Source organism: Cordyceps fumosorosea (assembly GCF_001636725.1).
Source record: "Cordyceps fumosorosea ARSEF 2679 chromosome Unknown scaffold_16, whole genome shotgun sequence".
Taxonomy (NCBI): Eukaryota; Fungi; Ascomycota; class Sordariomycetes; order Hypocreales; family Cordycipitaceae; genus Cordyceps; species Cordyceps fumosorosea.
This window is the reverse complement of record NW_017387316.1, coordinates 390,918-407,442: the sequence shown is the minus strand read 5'-3', so window position 1 is coordinate 407,442 and position 16,525 is coordinate 390,918. Positions and strand designations below refer to the sequence as shown.

Genomic DNA, 16,525 nt, shown 5'->3' with positions numbered 1-16,525 from the left:
TTTACAAAGTATATTCGTGATTGGGTATATGTTGTTGCACCTGGCTAAATGCTTTGTCTAAAAATATTATCACAATTCCTGTTACAATGCTGGCATTAGACCATGCGCAGGCTGAATCCACCACCTCGCTCCTCCTTGTCTCTGCCCTGCAAAATACCAGTAAAGTCCACATCCCCCAACGCGGCAGCCTGCTGCCCGCGCACGGGAGCGTTCGGCTCGTGGTGCCTCCGCCGCCGCTCTTGGCCGGCCTTGCTGGGAAACGTCGGGAACATGCTCTCCGGCTTGGGCTTGGGATCCTGGCGAAAGTACTCGTGTTGCAGCATCTCCTTCGCGGATGGGCGAGCATCGGGGTCCAGCGCCAGGAGCGCCGTGAGCAGTCCCGCGCCGGCAGCTGTCATGCTCGGGAACTTGGCGCGGATCGCAGAGCCGGTGGCGGCCGCTGGAGCCGTCCTCGGGAGCCGCAGCGAGCGCGCGTTGGGGAGCTTGCGGAAGCTTGGCCACGACTCCTCCGTTGGGACGCCGCACAGCTCAAAGATCTTGGTCACCTGGTCCGCCTCGTTGGTGCCCTGCAGGAGCGGCTCCCGGGCAATCAGCTCGCCAAATATGCAGCCCACGCTCCACATGTCGACGGCCGCGTCGTACGTTTTGGTACCCAGGAGGAGCTCCGGGCTACGGTACCAGAGCGTCACCACGAGCTGGGTTAGCTTCGGCGCGGGGTCGCCGACGTAGCGGGCCATGCCAAAGTCGGCAATCTTGAGCTGGCCGCGGTTGTTGAGCAGCAGGTTTGACGTCTTGAGGTCGCGGTGCAGTATCCAGTTATCATGCAAGTAAGCCACGCCCGCTGTCAGCTGCTGCAAAAGACACTTGATTTCCGAGGCTAGGAAGGGCTCTGGCATGTCGTCTAGGATACTCTTAATATCGTGCTCGACGAATTCGAGGACAAGAAATATTGAACTGCAAAGTGTTAAAATTTTGTAGAAGAGGGAAATTGGAAGACGCACTTGTCCATCTTATTCACATTGCTGCCAACGACGACTTCCTCGAGTTTAACGACATTGCGATGTTTGCAATCATGCAAAATCTGTATTTCTCTCAACCCAGTCACAGGCAGCCCGCTGCGGTCTGCAGGATCCAGCTTGAGACGCTTCAGCGCCACCACCTTGCGTGTGGCGCGTTGGGTTGCGCGTGCGACCCAGCCGTATGTGCCCTCTTCAATGTCGTTGAGCTTGTCATAGTCTTCGACGCTGTTGCTGCGGCCCCACGAGCCCGTCTCGAACCGTAGCAATCTGGTAGGGGAGTCTTCATCTTCAGCAGATGTACCCTCCACCCCGCGCATGGCCGGATCTGGTGTGATCCTGCGGCGCTTTGAAGGGCGATCCTCGTCATCGCGCAAAGCCGCAGCGGCGGCCTGTTTCTCCTGCTCGAGTTTGCGCGCCTTTTCAGCCTTTTTGCGTCGCTTTTCTTCCTTTTCTCGCTTGATCTTGGCGTCCAGCTCAGCATCTTCTTCCGTATTTGCCCATCGTGATTTGCCAGCTGCAGACATGTTGCAGCGCGTTGGCGCACGCGGCGCTCGATCGATCGTCGGAGGATATATGTGGGCGTAATATTGTCTCGTGATTTCCTGGAATAAGATGACTGGATATTGTACTTCGTTTCCGCGGGGTAATGACTCGATGGTATTTTTCTGTTCTTCAATTCGACCACCCGGCGCAAATGCTCACTGATGAATGTAGAGTTCAAGTTTGACGCAAAGCGGTGGAGCTTGGTTGAGCTCCCCGTTATCTTATCGTGGCGCGCCGTACCTGGAAAAGCTCCCAAGGTCAACTTCCAAGCTACATCGCAGTGACAGATTAACCAGATCTTGGCCACAAGACTCAAAACCCGCTTTATTCTCTGGAAATTCGGAAATTTTACTGCTGAAGTGCTTCGACGCTTTTGGGACCGAACCGCGATGCGCCGTGCTCTGGCTGCCGCACCACGGCTCCTCACTCAGCGATCCTTGGGCCTTGCGCGCCAAAGACCAACCTTTGCAGCACAGTGCTTCTCCTTATCTGCTCTGCGCAGACAAGAAGAGAGAAAATGGTCTACACCACTAGCTAAACAGCTCTTTGAAGCCATCTCTGTAAGATGAAATTGCATCAAACATGACCGCCTGTGGGCTACGCTGACACCCAAGCAGACAACAGGTACAGTCCCGCTGGCAAGCTTCATGCGCATGTGCCTCACGGGCGACGTGGGAGGCTACTACACCGGGGCCATTGGGGAGGGCAGAGACCAATTTGGTCTCAAGGGCGACTTTGTGACATCTCCAGAAATTTCGCAAGTTTTTGGCGAGCTGATTGGCATCTGGTTCGTCGCAGAATGGATGAGCCAAGGCCGGCCCAAGGATGGGGTCCAGCTGATTGAGGTTGGACCTGGAAGAGGAACTTTGATGGACGACATGCTCCGAGTAAGACTGACTGTGGAAATCTGGAAGCAGAATCAAGACTAACCTGCATATATAGACTATTTCGCGCTTTCCGGACATGGCTAATAGCATAGAAGCCGTCTATATGGTTGAAGCAAGTCCTGAGCTGAGATCTACACAGAAGGATCTCCTCTGCGGCCCGGGAACACCAACCACGGAATCCAAAGCTGGCTATCATAGTACGGGGAAATATAACAATCTCCCGATTGTCTGGACACAGACCATCAAGTCTGTTCCCATGGGTATGCCCCTACCCAGAGCCAAGACCACCGAAGCGTACTGACAATCCCCCCTAGAACACAACAAGACTCCTTTCATAGTTGCGCACGAGTTCTTTGACGCGTTGCCCATACACAGCTTCCAGTCCGCCAAAGTCGCAGTCAAGCCACCGCCGCCACAGATCTCTGGAAGCCCTGCTCCGCCGCCGCCCGCCCGCGCTGCCGAACCGGACGCGGCCGCCACCCCCAAGATGGAGTGGCGCGAGATGATGGTGTCGCCGACCGCCCCCGGCACCAGCAGCGCCAAGACCGCCTCCTCCAACTATCGCTTCGACCCCGCCGCCGACGCGCCCGCCGAGTTTGAGCTCACGCTCTCCCCCGGCACCACCCGGCACTCGAGGTACCTGCCCGAGTCCTCACCGCGCTACCGCCGGCTCAAGCAGACCGAGGGCGCTGTGGTCGAGGTCTGCCCCGACGCCGCGCTCTACGCCGCCGACTTTGCCGCGCGCATCGGCGGCAGCAGCAGCAGAAACAGCACGCACAACAAGCGGCCATCGTCATCGCCGCGCGGCGCCGCCCTCATCCTCGACTACGGCCCCGCCGACACCGTGCCCGTCAACTCGCTGCGCGGCATCCGTCAGCATAAGATCGTCAGCCCGTTCGCCGCGCCGGGCCTCGTCGACCTCTCCGCCGACGTCGACTTCGCCGCCATCGCCGAGGCCGCCACGCTCGCCAGCGACGGCGTCGAGGTCCACGGGCCCCTGCCGCAGGCCGACTTCCTCGAGCAGATGGGCATCCGCGAGCGCGCGGCCGCGCTCGCCCGCGGCGCGGACCGTGAGGCCGCCGAGGCCATCGACAAGGCGTGCCGGCGCCTCGTCGACCGCGGGCCGAGCGGCATGGGCAAGGTGTACAAGGTCATGGCCATCCTGCCGGAAAATGATGGTCAGCGGCGGCCGGTGGGGTTCGGCGGCGATGTGAGCGGCTGAGAGGAGGAAGACGACGGGCTGTTGTTGAGCACGTAACGTGCTCAAATTAATTGTGTGAGTTTTTAGCAGGCTGTGAAATATTTGCATAATGTCAAATTCGTTTGTTTCAAAAAGCAAACAATACCAAAAACTATATATGCCTATTTAACAAAAACAATACGCAGGGGGTGGGAAACATGGGTATTTGTTGTGCTCATGCCCGTTTCTCTGATTTCTGCTCTCTAAGCAGCTTGGTTATTGTAGTCAAATTAACGCCAAAGTGTAACATGGTTATTTTGTTTTTACAAGCTTGACATCCTCGTCGCTTTCGTCATCGGAGAACTTGTCGCCATCCTCGCCGACCGCGAAAATGGTTTCGCCGTCCATCGAATCACGCGGTACGCTACGCACCGGTTTTTGGACTGAGGCGGCGGTCGCGGCGGTGGACGCGACGCTGCTCGTTTGGCCGGGCGCGCCACTACTGCCGGCACCTGTGGGCTTTGTAGAGCCAATGTGCGCCTCCTCATCCTCATCATCCGAGTCTCCAGGCATGCCAATCTCCCCAAATTCAAAGTTGCCGTCGTCATCCTGGGCAATCTCGTCGCTCATGGCGAAGCGGCGGTTGTTGGCGGTGGGGCGCCAGACGTAGGCGACCCATGCGACGTCGGCGAGGTAGACAATGTTGAGCCAGCCGTCCAGGACAAACCAGCGCGTCTTCCAGTGGGACGGCACAAAATCAGCGTCGTGTATGGAGGCAAAAGTGAAGCTGTTGAGGAAGAAAAAGCCGAACGTGACAACGACGGTGATGAGGATGCACCACCACAGCTTCTTATACATGGCCTCCTTGGCGTGCTGCTTGCGTTCGCGGAGATCCTTAAGCGTGAGATTGAGCGAGTTAAGCGTCCACACGTAGAAGGCGGTAAGTGTGCCTGCGAGAGGGAGAACAATGAGTAGCACAAAGGGGCCTGTTCAGCATGTTAGCGACGCTCTAGGTTTGTCGAGGAATGGTGAAAAGGATGCGTACCGACACTCTCAGGGGAGGAGAGCAGGCTGGTAGTGGCGAAAATGAGACCAAATACAAAATGAGCGGCCGCAAGATAGCGGACATAAATCATGGTGCGGCCAAGGGTAGGCTTTACCACACCGTATCCCATGCAGACGATGAGCAACAGGAAGAAAGAGAATGAGTTTCTGGCGGCATTGAGAACGGCGACAACAATGAGGAAAGCCTTGGCACCAGCATTGGAACCATGCGTGTTTTGGAAGTCTATAACAGTCAGCTTGGGTTGCGAGAACAGGGCGACGGACGGATTCATACCATAGAAGCCCCAAGTCATGAGCATTTCAAAAACCAAAAACACCAGGATGGCAGTGATGTAATTCTGCACAGCAACTAGGTTCCGTTAGAAAGCTGAGATGCAAGTCAAGTATGAAAGGCTTACGAATATCGTGGCGATGCTGATAGTACAGGAAACCCCAGTACACTGCCATGAGTGCGTAGAGGATACTCATACCACCGTAGAATGGGAGTTTAGGTATCTGCGTGGCCGAAATCTCTCCAAATGCATTGCGAAACTCGGCGACTGCTGAATATTCGTCCGTGTTGAAGCCCTGGGTGACGAGGCAATAGTAACCAGTCTCTTTGATGCTGTACTTAATGGGACCGCTGGACTTGAGGTGGACAGCCTTGGAGAGGATGAATGCGTTCGATTTCTCGGTGGCATTTTGTGCCAGTATAAACTCGCCAAGGTCGGTTGAATTGCAGGCGCCACTGTCAATGTAGGCTTGGTTGCAGGGGAGAAGCTCCTACACAACGAGTTGTTAGGGAGAGTCTTTGGTATACAAGCGGGAGCAAGGCGTTGCGACATCTTACATTTTCCCCATTTTCACCGGGCACTCCGACAAAACTGCTATCTTTCCATTCGAAGATCACGAGACTGACTGTCGGGTCGTCGCCTTCGGGCAGGGTATTATTCAGGAACTTGACGAGGATGAATGGATCGACCGGACCGCCCCATGACTTTTTGCTGTACATTCCTATTCTTTCTGTTAGACTTGGAATTGACATGCTTTCACAAATTGGGAGCAACTAACCGGCGCAAAATTCCTGGTTTTCTCTGGATTGGTCCTGTCCAATATGTTAGCGCGCGAGACCCCTTGCTGTCAGGGTCGGGACGTCATTACAATGGCGACTTCCAGCGCCTGGGTCGCTGTCCATAGGGACGCGCCCAGAGCGAAGTATCCAAGTAAAGACCGCATTTCTATGGCAAATTATAGGGTCGACGGCTGCGGCGAGCGTTTATAGAGTGTGATGCTGATGTTGATGGCTGCGAAGCACGTCCAGGAGAGCTGTCGCTGGTGGCGCAGCACTGCCAGATGATGGGCTGTAGTAGCTCGACCTGCTAAGTTCGGCAGATCATGCCGCGATGCGGGCAAGGATCAAGACGAGCGCGGATCAGCAGGATTGGGCTGCGGGGTTGGAGATGCTGCGTCTGAGATGATGGGAAAGAATGTGTGCTTTTGTAGTCGCATGCTGTAACTGGGAGGAAGTGATGTGGCAGCTTCAAAGGCCGCGACGACAACGGGCAGCACGTTGCTGGTTTTAGTGGGTCGTAATAGGCGGTTACAGGATGCAGCAGCATTCGGCTGCTGTGGCTGGCGGGCGGGCGAGGCTGACGGCCAACGGATACACCTATCGATAACAACTTGCGGCCGCCAAAAATTGCAAGTGACACAACTGTCTTGCCCGCCCTCCGTCTTGCACCACCACTGTGGCCAACCCTTCGACAATGGGAAAAGGCACAGACAAACTCTACGTAAGACGCCGCTGCATCAAATCTCGACCAATCTCCCGCTGACACTCCTGCAGATCACCCACTCCGAGTGGTCATCCTCGGATGCCTACTCCGCGAGCGTCGGCGCAGGCGCCTCGTCGCGCAACAGCAACAACGGCGTCCCCTTCCGCAAGCTGCCCTTCAACTTTTGCGCTGCGAGCCTCCAGCCCTTCAAGAACCCCGTGTGCACGCCCGACGGCACCATATTCGATGTCGAGGTGATCGGCGCCTGGCTCGACAAGCACCCGAACCAGAACCCCGTCGACGGTGAGCCGCTGCAGGCCCGCGATCTCATCAAGCTCAACTTTGCCCGCAATGCCGAGAGCGAATCGCGCGGCGCTGGCCTCAGCGACGAAAAGGGCGACCTCGTCGACCCCGTCACATACAAGGTCTTCACCGACAACACGCACATCGTCGCCGTCCGCCACGGCACCTACGCAAACGTCTTCGCCTGGGACACGGTCGAGCGTATGAACGTCAAGGCCAAGATGTGGCAGGACCTCGTAGACGACCAGCCCTTCACCCGCGCCGACATCATCACACTGCAGGACCCGCACAACGCCGCGAGCCGCAGCCTCGACCGGTTCAAATACCTTCAGGACGGCGAAGGCGCGCAACTGAGCAAGGCGCAGGAGGAGGCGCGCAGCGAGGACAGCGGCATCAACGCCGGAGCGCTGGGAAGCATGGGCGACAAAGTTCTCAAGGCCAAGGCGGCGGTCGAGAAGGCGCGCAAGGCCCGCGAGGCCGGCGCCGACGTGAATCGAAGCTCCGGCGCTGCGTTGGCCAAGACGGCAGCGGGCACGACGGCGGTGTCCGCGGCGGCGCGGGAGAGCATGATCAAGGAGAAGAAGCTCGCGGCCAAGGCGGCAGCCTACACCACTGGTCGCGCTGCGGCAAGCTTCACCAGCACCGGTCTGACGCCGGAGACGAGCGGCGAGCGCGCCTTGCTGACGGACGAGGAGTTCATGCTCAAGCCGAAGCGCGTCAAGAATAAAGGGTACGCCCGTCTCGAGACGAACCTTGGCGACCTCACAATGGAGCTGCACACGGACACGGCGCCCCGGGCGGTCTGGAACTTTGTGCGACTCGCGCAAAAGGGCTACTACAAGGACGTCGCGTTTCACCGCAACATCCCCAACTTTATGATCCAGGGCGGCGATCCCACGGGGACGGGACGCGGCGGCGCGAGCATCTGGGGAAAGTACTTTGACGACGAGTTTGACGGCCCGTTGACGCACAACGCCCGCGGCACAGGTAATGCTTCCCATCTAACCCCCCCCCCTCCCTCCCTCCCTCTATGCCCCTTGCATGAAAACGCTAACCACGAAAAACGACACAGTCTCCATGGCTAACAAGGGCAAAAACACAAACTCGAGCCAGTTCTTCATCGCCTACAAGCCCGTCCCGCACCTTGACCGCAAGCACACCATCTTCGGCACCGTCGTCTCCGGCCTCGACGTCCTCGCCAAGATGGAGGACGTGCCCACTGACGGCTCCAACCGGCCACTGCGCAAGATCGTCATCCGCGACGTCGCCGTCTTCGTCGACCCCTTTGCCGAGTTCCTCGCCCAGCACCGGCAAAATGAGCGCGACGAGGCGCGCCGCGACGAGGTCGAGCGCCGCGGCGGGGAGGAGGCGGACAGGACCACCTGGACGGGCAAGCGCATCCGCGCGGACGGCTCGGTCGCGCCGGCAGAGGGGCACGCGGTGGGAAAGTATCTTGCGAAGACGGCGGCGGCGGCGGCGGCGGAGGGCGGAGAGGCAGAGCTGGATCAGGAGGTGTGGACGGAGCCGGAACCGCCGCGGAAAAAGATGCGTGGGACGGGCGGCTTTGGCAATTTTGATGGCTGGTGAAGCACGTACCGCAGGGTGGGAGAGGGAAGAAGCTTGTATATATATGCTCGCGTCGGGGTTTCGGATGGTCCGAGGACAAGGTCGACGGGAAAAGGCGTCGAGGCTAATATCAAAAACGAGATCATGGACAATTGTGGGAACAACTGAATTATAGACGAGGAGGATATCTCTTGAAAATTGAGAAAAAAGTACTAAATTTGTATATCCCGGCCCGGCTGTGCGTGTGTCCGTAATGGAGAACTGCCTGCCTTCATCCATAACTTATTTGCATACATAAATAAATATCTGTAGCCGTCCCCTTTAAAACGCGCTTATAGTCAAAAATGAATCACTGTCGCCATCGCCATCGCCATCGCCATCGCCACCATCGCCACCATCGCTTGCCTCCTTTATAGATTAGACGTCCAATGAAATGGGCAATGAGTCGGCCAAGGCCACCTTGACCGTGTTGGTGCAGCATTGCTGCGTGGGATGCTCCGTCATCTTTTGTCGCACCGTTTCTGCCACCTCAAGAGCATTCTCCAGCCCCGTCTCTTCATATATAGCCATGAGTCTGTCGAGTACGTATGAGCGCTTCTCAGGGCTGCAGTTCGGTGATATGCCAATATTATACAGAGGCCAAACAATTGACGTGCATGAGGCCGCGAGGGTCATGATGCGCTCCACATCATACCAGAGCTCGCCCATTGGCCTGTCCTTTTGTTCAAAGAGCGACGGTAGCACGGCGACTACAGCTTGCCCCTTTCGACCAACCACTTCTTCATGTGGCGTCACAATGGGCTCCGAGCCTTGGGAACTCGAAAGAGGCGGTAGATCAGGAGTCGCAGGGTCCGTGGACGGACTGGTGGAGCCGACGTCCGAACCACCAGTGCTCTTCACGTAGTCTTCCCAACGGACAGTGCCAAAGAACTGCGGGACACTAGCAATGATGGCATCGGTCAGGGTGTTGTGTGTCTTTATGGCACTGATGAGTCGCTCCTGGTCGGCACCGGACAGGCAAGTCTCGTTATCAACATTGTGGCAGAGCTGCTCGATGATGGCTTCTTGGAGAAGCATTCTCGTAGACCGAATGCCGTTCCATGTAATAGCAGCTATGAGGCCGGGATATACGTGGCAGTTGCGATGCATGGCTGTCGGGTTCGCACTGGGAAGTCTGATGTTGTGATACCTCCACATGTCTGGTAAGTCCGAAGCCAGGAGGGCCCATTCCGCATCGCAGTTGGCCAGCGTGGATATTATATCATTTCTGTTGGTAATGATGCCAGTCTTGATCTGGTGTCGCACCCTCGTCGTTTTGAACATGTGATCGATGAGATTTCTGTTTGTCCCATCGAGCTTACCCATTTCCAGGGACTTGTTGCGCAGCTCCTCAATGACGGGGGGCGCGGGAATATCGGAGCGCATGCAGCTGAGAAGTACGCTGTAGCACAGCATTTGGAACATCTTGCAACCAGCTGTGGTCTTGAACTGGTCGGTGCCTCGAAGTGTAGCAAGAGCCGCGGCACCGTCAACGTGTTTTTGCCATGCTTCCATGGTCTGCGGTGTGCTTCCGGAAACGACTTCATACGTGCTAAGAAGAAGCACTGAAAGCATTGTAGTATCCTTGATGGCTTCGGCTGGGTCGCTCAAAGCGGCGGTGGTCAGGCTAAGCGCTGCGCCGTAGTTTCGTCGAGCCATGTTCATCATTTCTGCAGAGCGCGTGACCTTGGAGAGGCCGGCCAAGCCAATGGCAACAACGCCAGCAGCAATGCTGTCTTGGTTTTCGGGACTAGGGTTGTTGGGAGGTTTCCAGACATCGTAAATAAAGTCATAGCTCTGGTAGCCAATGTCGTTTCTGGCTACATGTCGGGAGAAGAAGAAAGCCATGCCCCGCTCGTGGAAGGAGTTTGCGGAATGGCACGGCAAGAACAGGTCCGGGCTGATATTCCGGCCAGAATTCTTTGCTCGTACTATTTCCTGCTGCTTCTCGCAAAGCCAGTCCTGGGCGGAGGCGGCGCAAGCCTTTTTTTGCCTTGCTCTGCTTGGCGGAAACCTGGGCGAGGCTTGTCCTTCTCTCCAGTTCAATGGTCTTGCTGAAAGCGCAGGGGATGAGGATTCGTCAGAGCTGTATGGTGATGTAGGGCTAGGAGACTGTTTTCGTGCGTCCGATCTCTTTCGATACGTGGTTGCCTTTTCAATAACATGCTCGCTTTCGTCGCGAAACATGAGGTCGACGAGGTTGCGGTAACCAGGACATTGTAATTGTCTTTTTTGGCACTGGCCGCAGTGAGGTTCTGTTTGGTCACACTAATGGCAGTTAGACATTGCTATAGAGGGGGGTAGAGGTAGAACCCGGCAAAGAATCTTGTCGGGTGGCACGTAGACTGCGTACCCGTACTTTGCGCTTGCGACAGTTGGAGCAACCCTTGGAGGGTTTACCGCAATACACCATTGCGCAGTTTTCCGTCGAAGAGCCGAGGTACTTGGATGTTTCGAATGAATTAGAACATTCACAAAAGCCGGAGAGGATCGTGAGTGATGGCTGGCACCGAATGATAGGTACTGCTGCCTGTATTTGTGCGCATTGGCGGTGGCTGTACTGAATGGGTTGTGCGCCGAGTGCTGGCCGCAGGCATGTGATTAGAGGCAGTAGGTACGGGACAGGACCGCCAAAGTATGGCGGTACACCAAACTTGTCAAGATTGAAGACCCAATATCTATCCCAGTATACCACAGACTCCAAATCGTGGAGGGAAGTCAAAAGGAATCGTGGATGATGAACTGCCGTGGGATGGGGAGGGGGAGGGGCGCAGGTGTGTGTATATGCGTTGAGCCAGAGCGTATGGGTCGGATTTGGCGCCAAGACGGGACGAATCTGCGCAGTCGACACAATAACGGCAGTTCAATCGATCAAGAGGTAGGTAGAAGATCCTGTAGCCTCAAAACTGATTGGACGGCAGGTCGGGACGGCAGTTGCAGGAGGAAGAAGACGTGTAAAATAGGAAGACGAAGGAGCGGGACGCGTGCCTTACAAATAAGAGCCAGGCAGCTGCAATGAGATTTGTTACAGCAGCAGGTCTTACCTGTAGGACGATAAAATTCGCTGCAGAGTTGGGCCGAGTCCGCTAAGCACGCCAAACTGTTTAGGGCAAAGGCTGCTGAAGGAGCCGCCGCGAGGGCCGATTTTTGCAGGCGCTAATTCAGATAGGGTCCGTCCTCTGTCCTCCACTATTTGCGCTGCCACGTCCACTGGTGTCTTGGTTACATGTTGGCATCGCCTTCATTTCCAGCGTTTGCGCCCGCAGCCGTCACCATTCACTTCCCACTTCCCATCCAAATGATGCGACCCAGAGATGATACGGAAATCTGCCGTGTTTGTTTCATCCCCATCAAACAACACCAACTTTGCCATACTGCTCGTCGTTCATGATGACCATACCAACTCAACCTCAGCTTCATGTGCTGGTGGGGTCCGTTGTGCGGCTGGACTCTGGCGCTGTGATGATCTCGTTAGCTTTCTTTAAAAGTCATTTCCGCATCCTCGATTGTCACTAATAATAAACGCTCGTGCTTGCAGTTGAACCCAGACTGACAGAATTCAGCCTGATACAACTGTGGCTAGCCAACTGCAACCCTCACCACGACCCAACCAGCCTGTCCTTTATTACAGCAGAATATACCACTTGTCCGAGTCGATGGGGATACACTGCTATCCAACTGACCTGACGGAGAGCAAAATCCACACTAAACTAAAGAAACAGCTCGCCAATTTAGAAAACCGGTTTTCTAAAACCTGAGAGAACGTTGCATCCGTGTATTCGGAACTTTCCACCGAGATGTTCGGCCCGTCCACCGTCGGGGTCTCTCCGGCCATGTCCACAATGCAAAAGCTAATCCGCCGAAGAAGCAAGGGACGATGTTGACTGGAGGAGCACGGCGCCCGTGTCCGATCTGAATGGGGCTCTCTGGCCCACAGCAGACGAGTACCGTCAAAGCGACTGCCGCCGCATGCTATTCTCGTCATTACTAGGGCAAAGCATCAGAAACACGGACAGCCACAATCTTGACTTCTCTTGCTTGATGCCATGCCGCTGTGGGCCCGGAAAATGTCCGTACGTGAAAGCAGGTGATGACAACAACAGTTGCAGAGCCCTTGCCCTTGTTCCACGGTCGATCTGATGGGTACGTCTCAGCCCTGGAGATGCGTTGTCGCCTAGTAAGAGCGGCAGAAAAATACCCCGTGTTTTCTCGATCCTACGTTTTGGAATGGATAGTTGATGCTCATGCTGCATTCCAGCGCCAAAACTCAGTTTTGTCTCCGAAGCCAGCCACCTCTTTGCCCTTTTTTTTTTTTTTTTTTTTGACAATGTTAGTCGCGGCGGCGCCGTTTACCTGACTCCCCACTGCCGACGGGTTATATTTTCTGTTGACGACTGCATTTAATCAGCCTCCGATTGTCCTCCTAGGCATTTTTACTCGGGGCAGGCGAAGACTCGGCTCTCCTTGACCCGGCGGGCACTTTTGCCGGAAGAAGAAAAGGCGTCGACTCCACAGGGAAGAGGACCGAATGGAGGACCCCGTATTCCTTCCTTTATTATTAGCAGCCCTGCGCTCCTCTCTGCGGCTCGGGCCAGTTAGACCCGTGTTACGACTCGTGACAGCAATTTTGAGTTCTGCCACGGCCGACAGCCAGAGCGATAGCCGAACAGTACTTTTGCAGATGACGAGTGCGGCCGCATTGCATAGTTGCGCTCGAAAATGCACACCGTTTTGCCTATTTGGGAAATCGTGCCTCGGTGTAGGCGATGCTGCGTCACAAAGAGCAAAATACCTTCCGACAGCAGCCCAAGTCGGGAACAGGCTTGGCAGGTGGAGGCACGGATTGCAGTGCTGAATTGACGCATTCTCAGCCTGCCCGGCCAACTTTGCTCTTACAAGCTCGGACGAGTTCCGTATTCCTCAAAACCCCTTTCCAAAGACGCGACCAGCTGATGGCGCACTTCCCCCCCATTGACGTTGCCACCATTTGCGCAGAGCCGCCCAACAGCACAGCGGCAGACGCTAGATATACCCGCAAGGTACGCGACGCGCTCAAGCACCTGGCAAAGCATGACGGCACACACGGCTACGCCTTCTGCTGGGGCTACACCGTCTTCCGCACCGTCTACACGCCCGGTTCCGACGAGCGCGTTGTCGCCGCCCTGGAACGCCTCGCCGTCTACGCTAGCTACTTTGTGACACACGACACGCAGCTGCATCCTCGGGGGCCGGCCGGGGCCGAGACCTCGTTGTTCGACACGCGGCGCCTGAATGAGGGGCTCATAGGCCGCTACTACAGCGAGCTGATCGACGATGAGCAGAGCCTAGCGGGCCTCGGCGAGAGCGAGGTCGGCGAGCGCTTCGACGCGTGGGTAGCGGAGCATCGCAGTCGTCCGATGACCGCAGGCAAGATGCGTGAGCAAAACACTAGGTTTGAGTTTTGTTTGATGCTTGACGAGGAGAGCCTCGACAGCATCCTAGCACTGCCGCGGAACCCGTACACCCCAGCCAGTCGCGATGGTGCTGATGACGAAGAGGACGAGGGCGAGTGCTACGTCAAGGTCGTCTCGAACAGGATCAAGTCGGAAGGCGAGCCTGGCGCGGTCGGCAGATACTGGCTAAGGGTGGGTGTTTTCGACTTTTTGTGGCCTATGTGGTTCTTTCCATGCGACCCAGACGTCTTGATCGAAGAGATGGGCGTCTATGACCCGGAAGACGGCGTCCAAAATCTTTGGGGCACGCCCGACGACTGGATTATGGGGTACATGGCTGCACCCTCTTGATGTTTCTGAAACAAGAGGAGGAGAGGAGTCTGTCGAAAATTCGGTGTAACACCTAGTAAGCAGTGCATTTGTAATATCGAGCTACGAGATGGCACAGAGATGAAAGATAGGGATAATGACGTAAGTAAAACTCCTCTCGTTGTTGAGCGCACAAACTATGATGGTCTTCCTATGTAAGCGCCGGAGAGCTGCATTTCTGCTACCAGTCTGAACCTTTGTCGCTGCAGTACATCGAAGAAGTGCAAAGTGATAGAGAATAAGGAGAGACATGTGTTGGAATCTATATATACTATGTACAGGTAGTCGGGCCATATGTACTTCTATGTAATCCAGAAAGAAAGGGGGATAAATCGCAGTAATGAGCGGGTATAGTTGGTATAAGTCGTAAATCCACCATGAAACCAAGAAGCGGCTGCCAACCTTTTTTGCGCGAAACCGCAAAGGAAGTCGGTCAAAGAGGAACAAAAGAAAGAACGAAATAGTAATAACAGACGACAGGATATCGAAGGTGGTGTAAATGAGCGAACCACACCCCCACGCCGCAAACTCCGGCGGCTCACGTCCCGTCCGCCTACTCCAGCGGCGCACCGACGCCAATCGTCAACGTCTTGGGGTTCGGGTCGTTCAGGAAGCCCGACTGGTCCACGCCTTTTGACGGGCCGACGTCGTCGTACGGGAACGCGTAGCCGCGGCCCTCCACCGTCGTCTCGTGGCACACGCGCGCGTAGTGATTCGTCACGCCCGCCTGGTAATACTTGGCCACGTCCTCACCCTCGGGCTGCACGTTGTTGATCAGCAGCGTCGAGCGGTTAAACGCCGCGGCGAGGCGCGCGCCAATGTTGAGCGACTCGTCCGTGGCGCCGTCGCCGTGGCTGAACGGGCCCGAGTTGCACGAGAAGATGTCCCCCGTGGAGGGCTTGCCGAACCGCCCGACGTTCTCGCCAAAGTCGAGCAAGCCCGAGGTGGCGTCCACGCGGCCCTTGGCGTCGCCCCATTTGAACTGCGTGTTGACCGTGAGGTCCTCCGCGGCGTACTTGGCCCACACCGCGTCCACGGACTTGTCAAAGTAGCCCTGCAGCAGGCCCGGCGACACCACCGCGCCCGAGTTGGGGCTCAGCGCGCGCAGCACCGCGCCGCCCTCCGCCGACTTGACCACCAGCTTGTCCCAGCCCGCGCCGTCCTTTTGCCCCTGCGCCGTCAGCCCCGCGGCCACGCGCTCCAGGCCGTCCGCCGGCATGCCCGCGACGCTCGTCACCTTGCCGCTCGCGTTCTCCAGGCGCAGGCTCACCGGCAGGCTCACAAAGTCCACGTACGACACGTTGACGTAGAGCTCGCTGCGGTTAAAGGTGAACTCGGCGAAGCCCCAGTCGAGGCCGTAGTTGGCGTCGGAGGCGTTGAGTGCGGACGGCTCGACCAGCGCCGGGCCCGGGTTCACGTAAAAGGTGAGCGGCTTGTCCTTGGAGAACCAGACGCGGCCGCCGGAGACGTAGGGGATGGTGACGGCGCGGGTGGCGCCGGCGCCGCCGACGTTGATGGCGCAGTCGGCGCCGAGGGGGGTCAGCGTCTGCGCGGGGCTGGCCGGGTGGTAGGCCGTGTGGCCGTCGGCGGAGAGCACGAAGAGCCCGGCGTCCGAGGTGCCGGTGATGTGCGCGTACAGGGCGCCGGCGTTGGTGCTGTTGCGCAGCACGATCTGGAGGGTTCCGGAGCTGGACATGGTTTATTGTTTATGATGAGGATGGTGATGGTGATTGTGAGACGCGAAGTCGATTGCGTGTTGGTCGTGGACTTGGACGGCGCAATCTCGAGGTCCGGACAAGATGCGTGTATGGATTGTCGGAGAGAGCAAGGTCCTCCTCGAGGCGCAGCAGGTTGCGCGATATATGATAACTCTGTTGTTGATCTGGTCTAGGCGAGCTTTTAGTTCAACCACCCCATGTAAGTCAAAGTCGCTTGGCGGGGACCAATGTGGGTTTTGGGCTTGAACCAGTGCAAAGTATGATGATGAGATGTGATGGATGAATGGAGCGGGGATCTGGACGACAGCATCGGGCCGCATCCATGCGCTTTATATAGACGTGGAGAAATCCATTCATCAATCCGTTCTTTCTTCCTGGGCCTCGCCATGTCCACGCAGCATTGGCCAGCTGAAGGCCCATTCCCCCCCTTGTGCGCGATACTCGAGAAGCCTCATGGTTGCCGATCGCTCCCGTGCCTGATATCCACCTGCCATGCTCCCTCCGCCTTGCACTTGTCATCTTGGCCCCCTCAATTCAGCTCGACAAAAGCTTATGCCAGTTTCACTTCAGTCACATTGTTTTCATCACAAAAAAATAATGCCATATCTAGAAAAGCGGCACCGTCCATCGTGCTCCGCCCACGCAGTCAT

At 56.6% G+C, this 16,525-nt stretch overlaps 7 protein-coding genes across 7 annotated transcripts; 3 read left to right on the top strand and 4 right to left on the bottom strand.

The window, feature by feature from the left end:
• Nucleotides 1–95: 95 nt before the first annotated feature.
• ISF_06319 (Serine/threonine-protein kinase domain protein) lies at nt 96–1,543 on the bottom strand (the record flags this gene model as incomplete). The annotated part of the gene is made up of 2 exons (XM_018849923.1): nt 96–954; nt 1,002–1,543. The coding sequence occupies 2 exons, from the start codon at nt 1,541–1,543 to the stop codon at nt 96–98; spliced, it is 1,401 nt and encodes a 466-aa protein (XP_018702900.1).
• A 408-nt stretch (nt 1,544–1,951) lies between these two features.
• ISF_06318 (DUF185 domain protein) lies at nt 1,952–3,671 on the top strand (the record flags this gene model as incomplete). Its single annotated transcript, XM_018849922.1, has 4 exons — nt 1,952–2,122; nt 2,180–2,449; nt 2,505–2,709; nt 2,764–3,671. 4 exons carry the CDS (start codon nt 1,952–1,954, stop codon nt 3,669–3,671), a joined length of 1,554 nt encoding a protein of 517 aa, XP_018702899.1.
• Nucleotides 3,672–3,941: 270 nt separating this feature from the next.
• ISF_06317 (Transmembrane receptor, eukaryota) lies at nt 3,942–5,685 on the bottom strand (the record flags this gene model as incomplete). Its single annotated transcript, XM_018849921.1, has 4 exons — nt 3,942–4,615; nt 4,675–5,043; nt 5,093–5,456; nt 5,524–5,685. The coding sequence occupies 4 exons, from the start codon at nt 5,683–5,685 to the stop codon at nt 3,942–3,944; spliced, it is 1,569 nt and encodes a 522-aa protein (XP_018702898.1).
• Nucleotides 5,686–6,439: 754 nt separating this feature from the next.
• ISF_06316 (peptidyl-prolyl cis-trans isomerase cyp8) lies at nt 6,440–8,338 on the top strand (the record flags this gene model as incomplete). Its single annotated transcript, XM_018849920.1, has 3 exons — nt 6,440–6,466; nt 6,520–7,738; nt 7,824–8,338. The coding sequence occupies 3 exons, from the start codon at nt 6,440–6,442 to the stop codon at nt 8,336–8,338; spliced, it is 1,761 nt and encodes a 586-aa protein (XP_018702897.1).
• A 396-nt stretch (nt 8,339–8,734) lies between these two features.
• On the bottom strand, nt 8,735–10,543 carry ISF_06315 (hypothetical protein; the record flags this gene model as incomplete). Its single annotated transcript, XM_018849919.1, has 1 exon — nt 8,735–10,543. The coding sequence occupies one exon, from the start codon at nt 10,541–10,543 to the stop codon at nt 8,735–8,737; it is 1,809 nt and encodes a 602-aa protein (XP_018702896.1).
• A 2,765-nt stretch (nt 10,544–13,308) lies between these two features.
• On the top strand, nt 13,309–14,139 carry ISF_06314 (hypothetical protein; the record flags this gene model as incomplete). Its single annotated transcript, XM_018849918.1, has 1 exon — nt 13,309–14,139. One exon carries the CDS (start codon nt 13,309–13,311, stop codon nt 14,137–14,139), a length of 831 nt encoding a protein of 276 aa, XP_018702895.1.
• A 571-nt stretch (nt 14,140–14,710) lies between these two features.
• Nucleotides 14,711–15,853, bottom strand: ISF_06313 (hypothetical protein; the record flags this gene model as incomplete). Its single annotated transcript, XM_018849917.1, has 1 exon — nt 14,711–15,853. The coding sequence occupies one exon, from the start codon at nt 15,851–15,853 to the stop codon at nt 14,711–14,713; it is 1,143 nt and encodes a 380-aa protein (XP_018702894.1).
• Between the last annotated feature and the right edge of the window lie 672 nt (nt 15,854–16,525).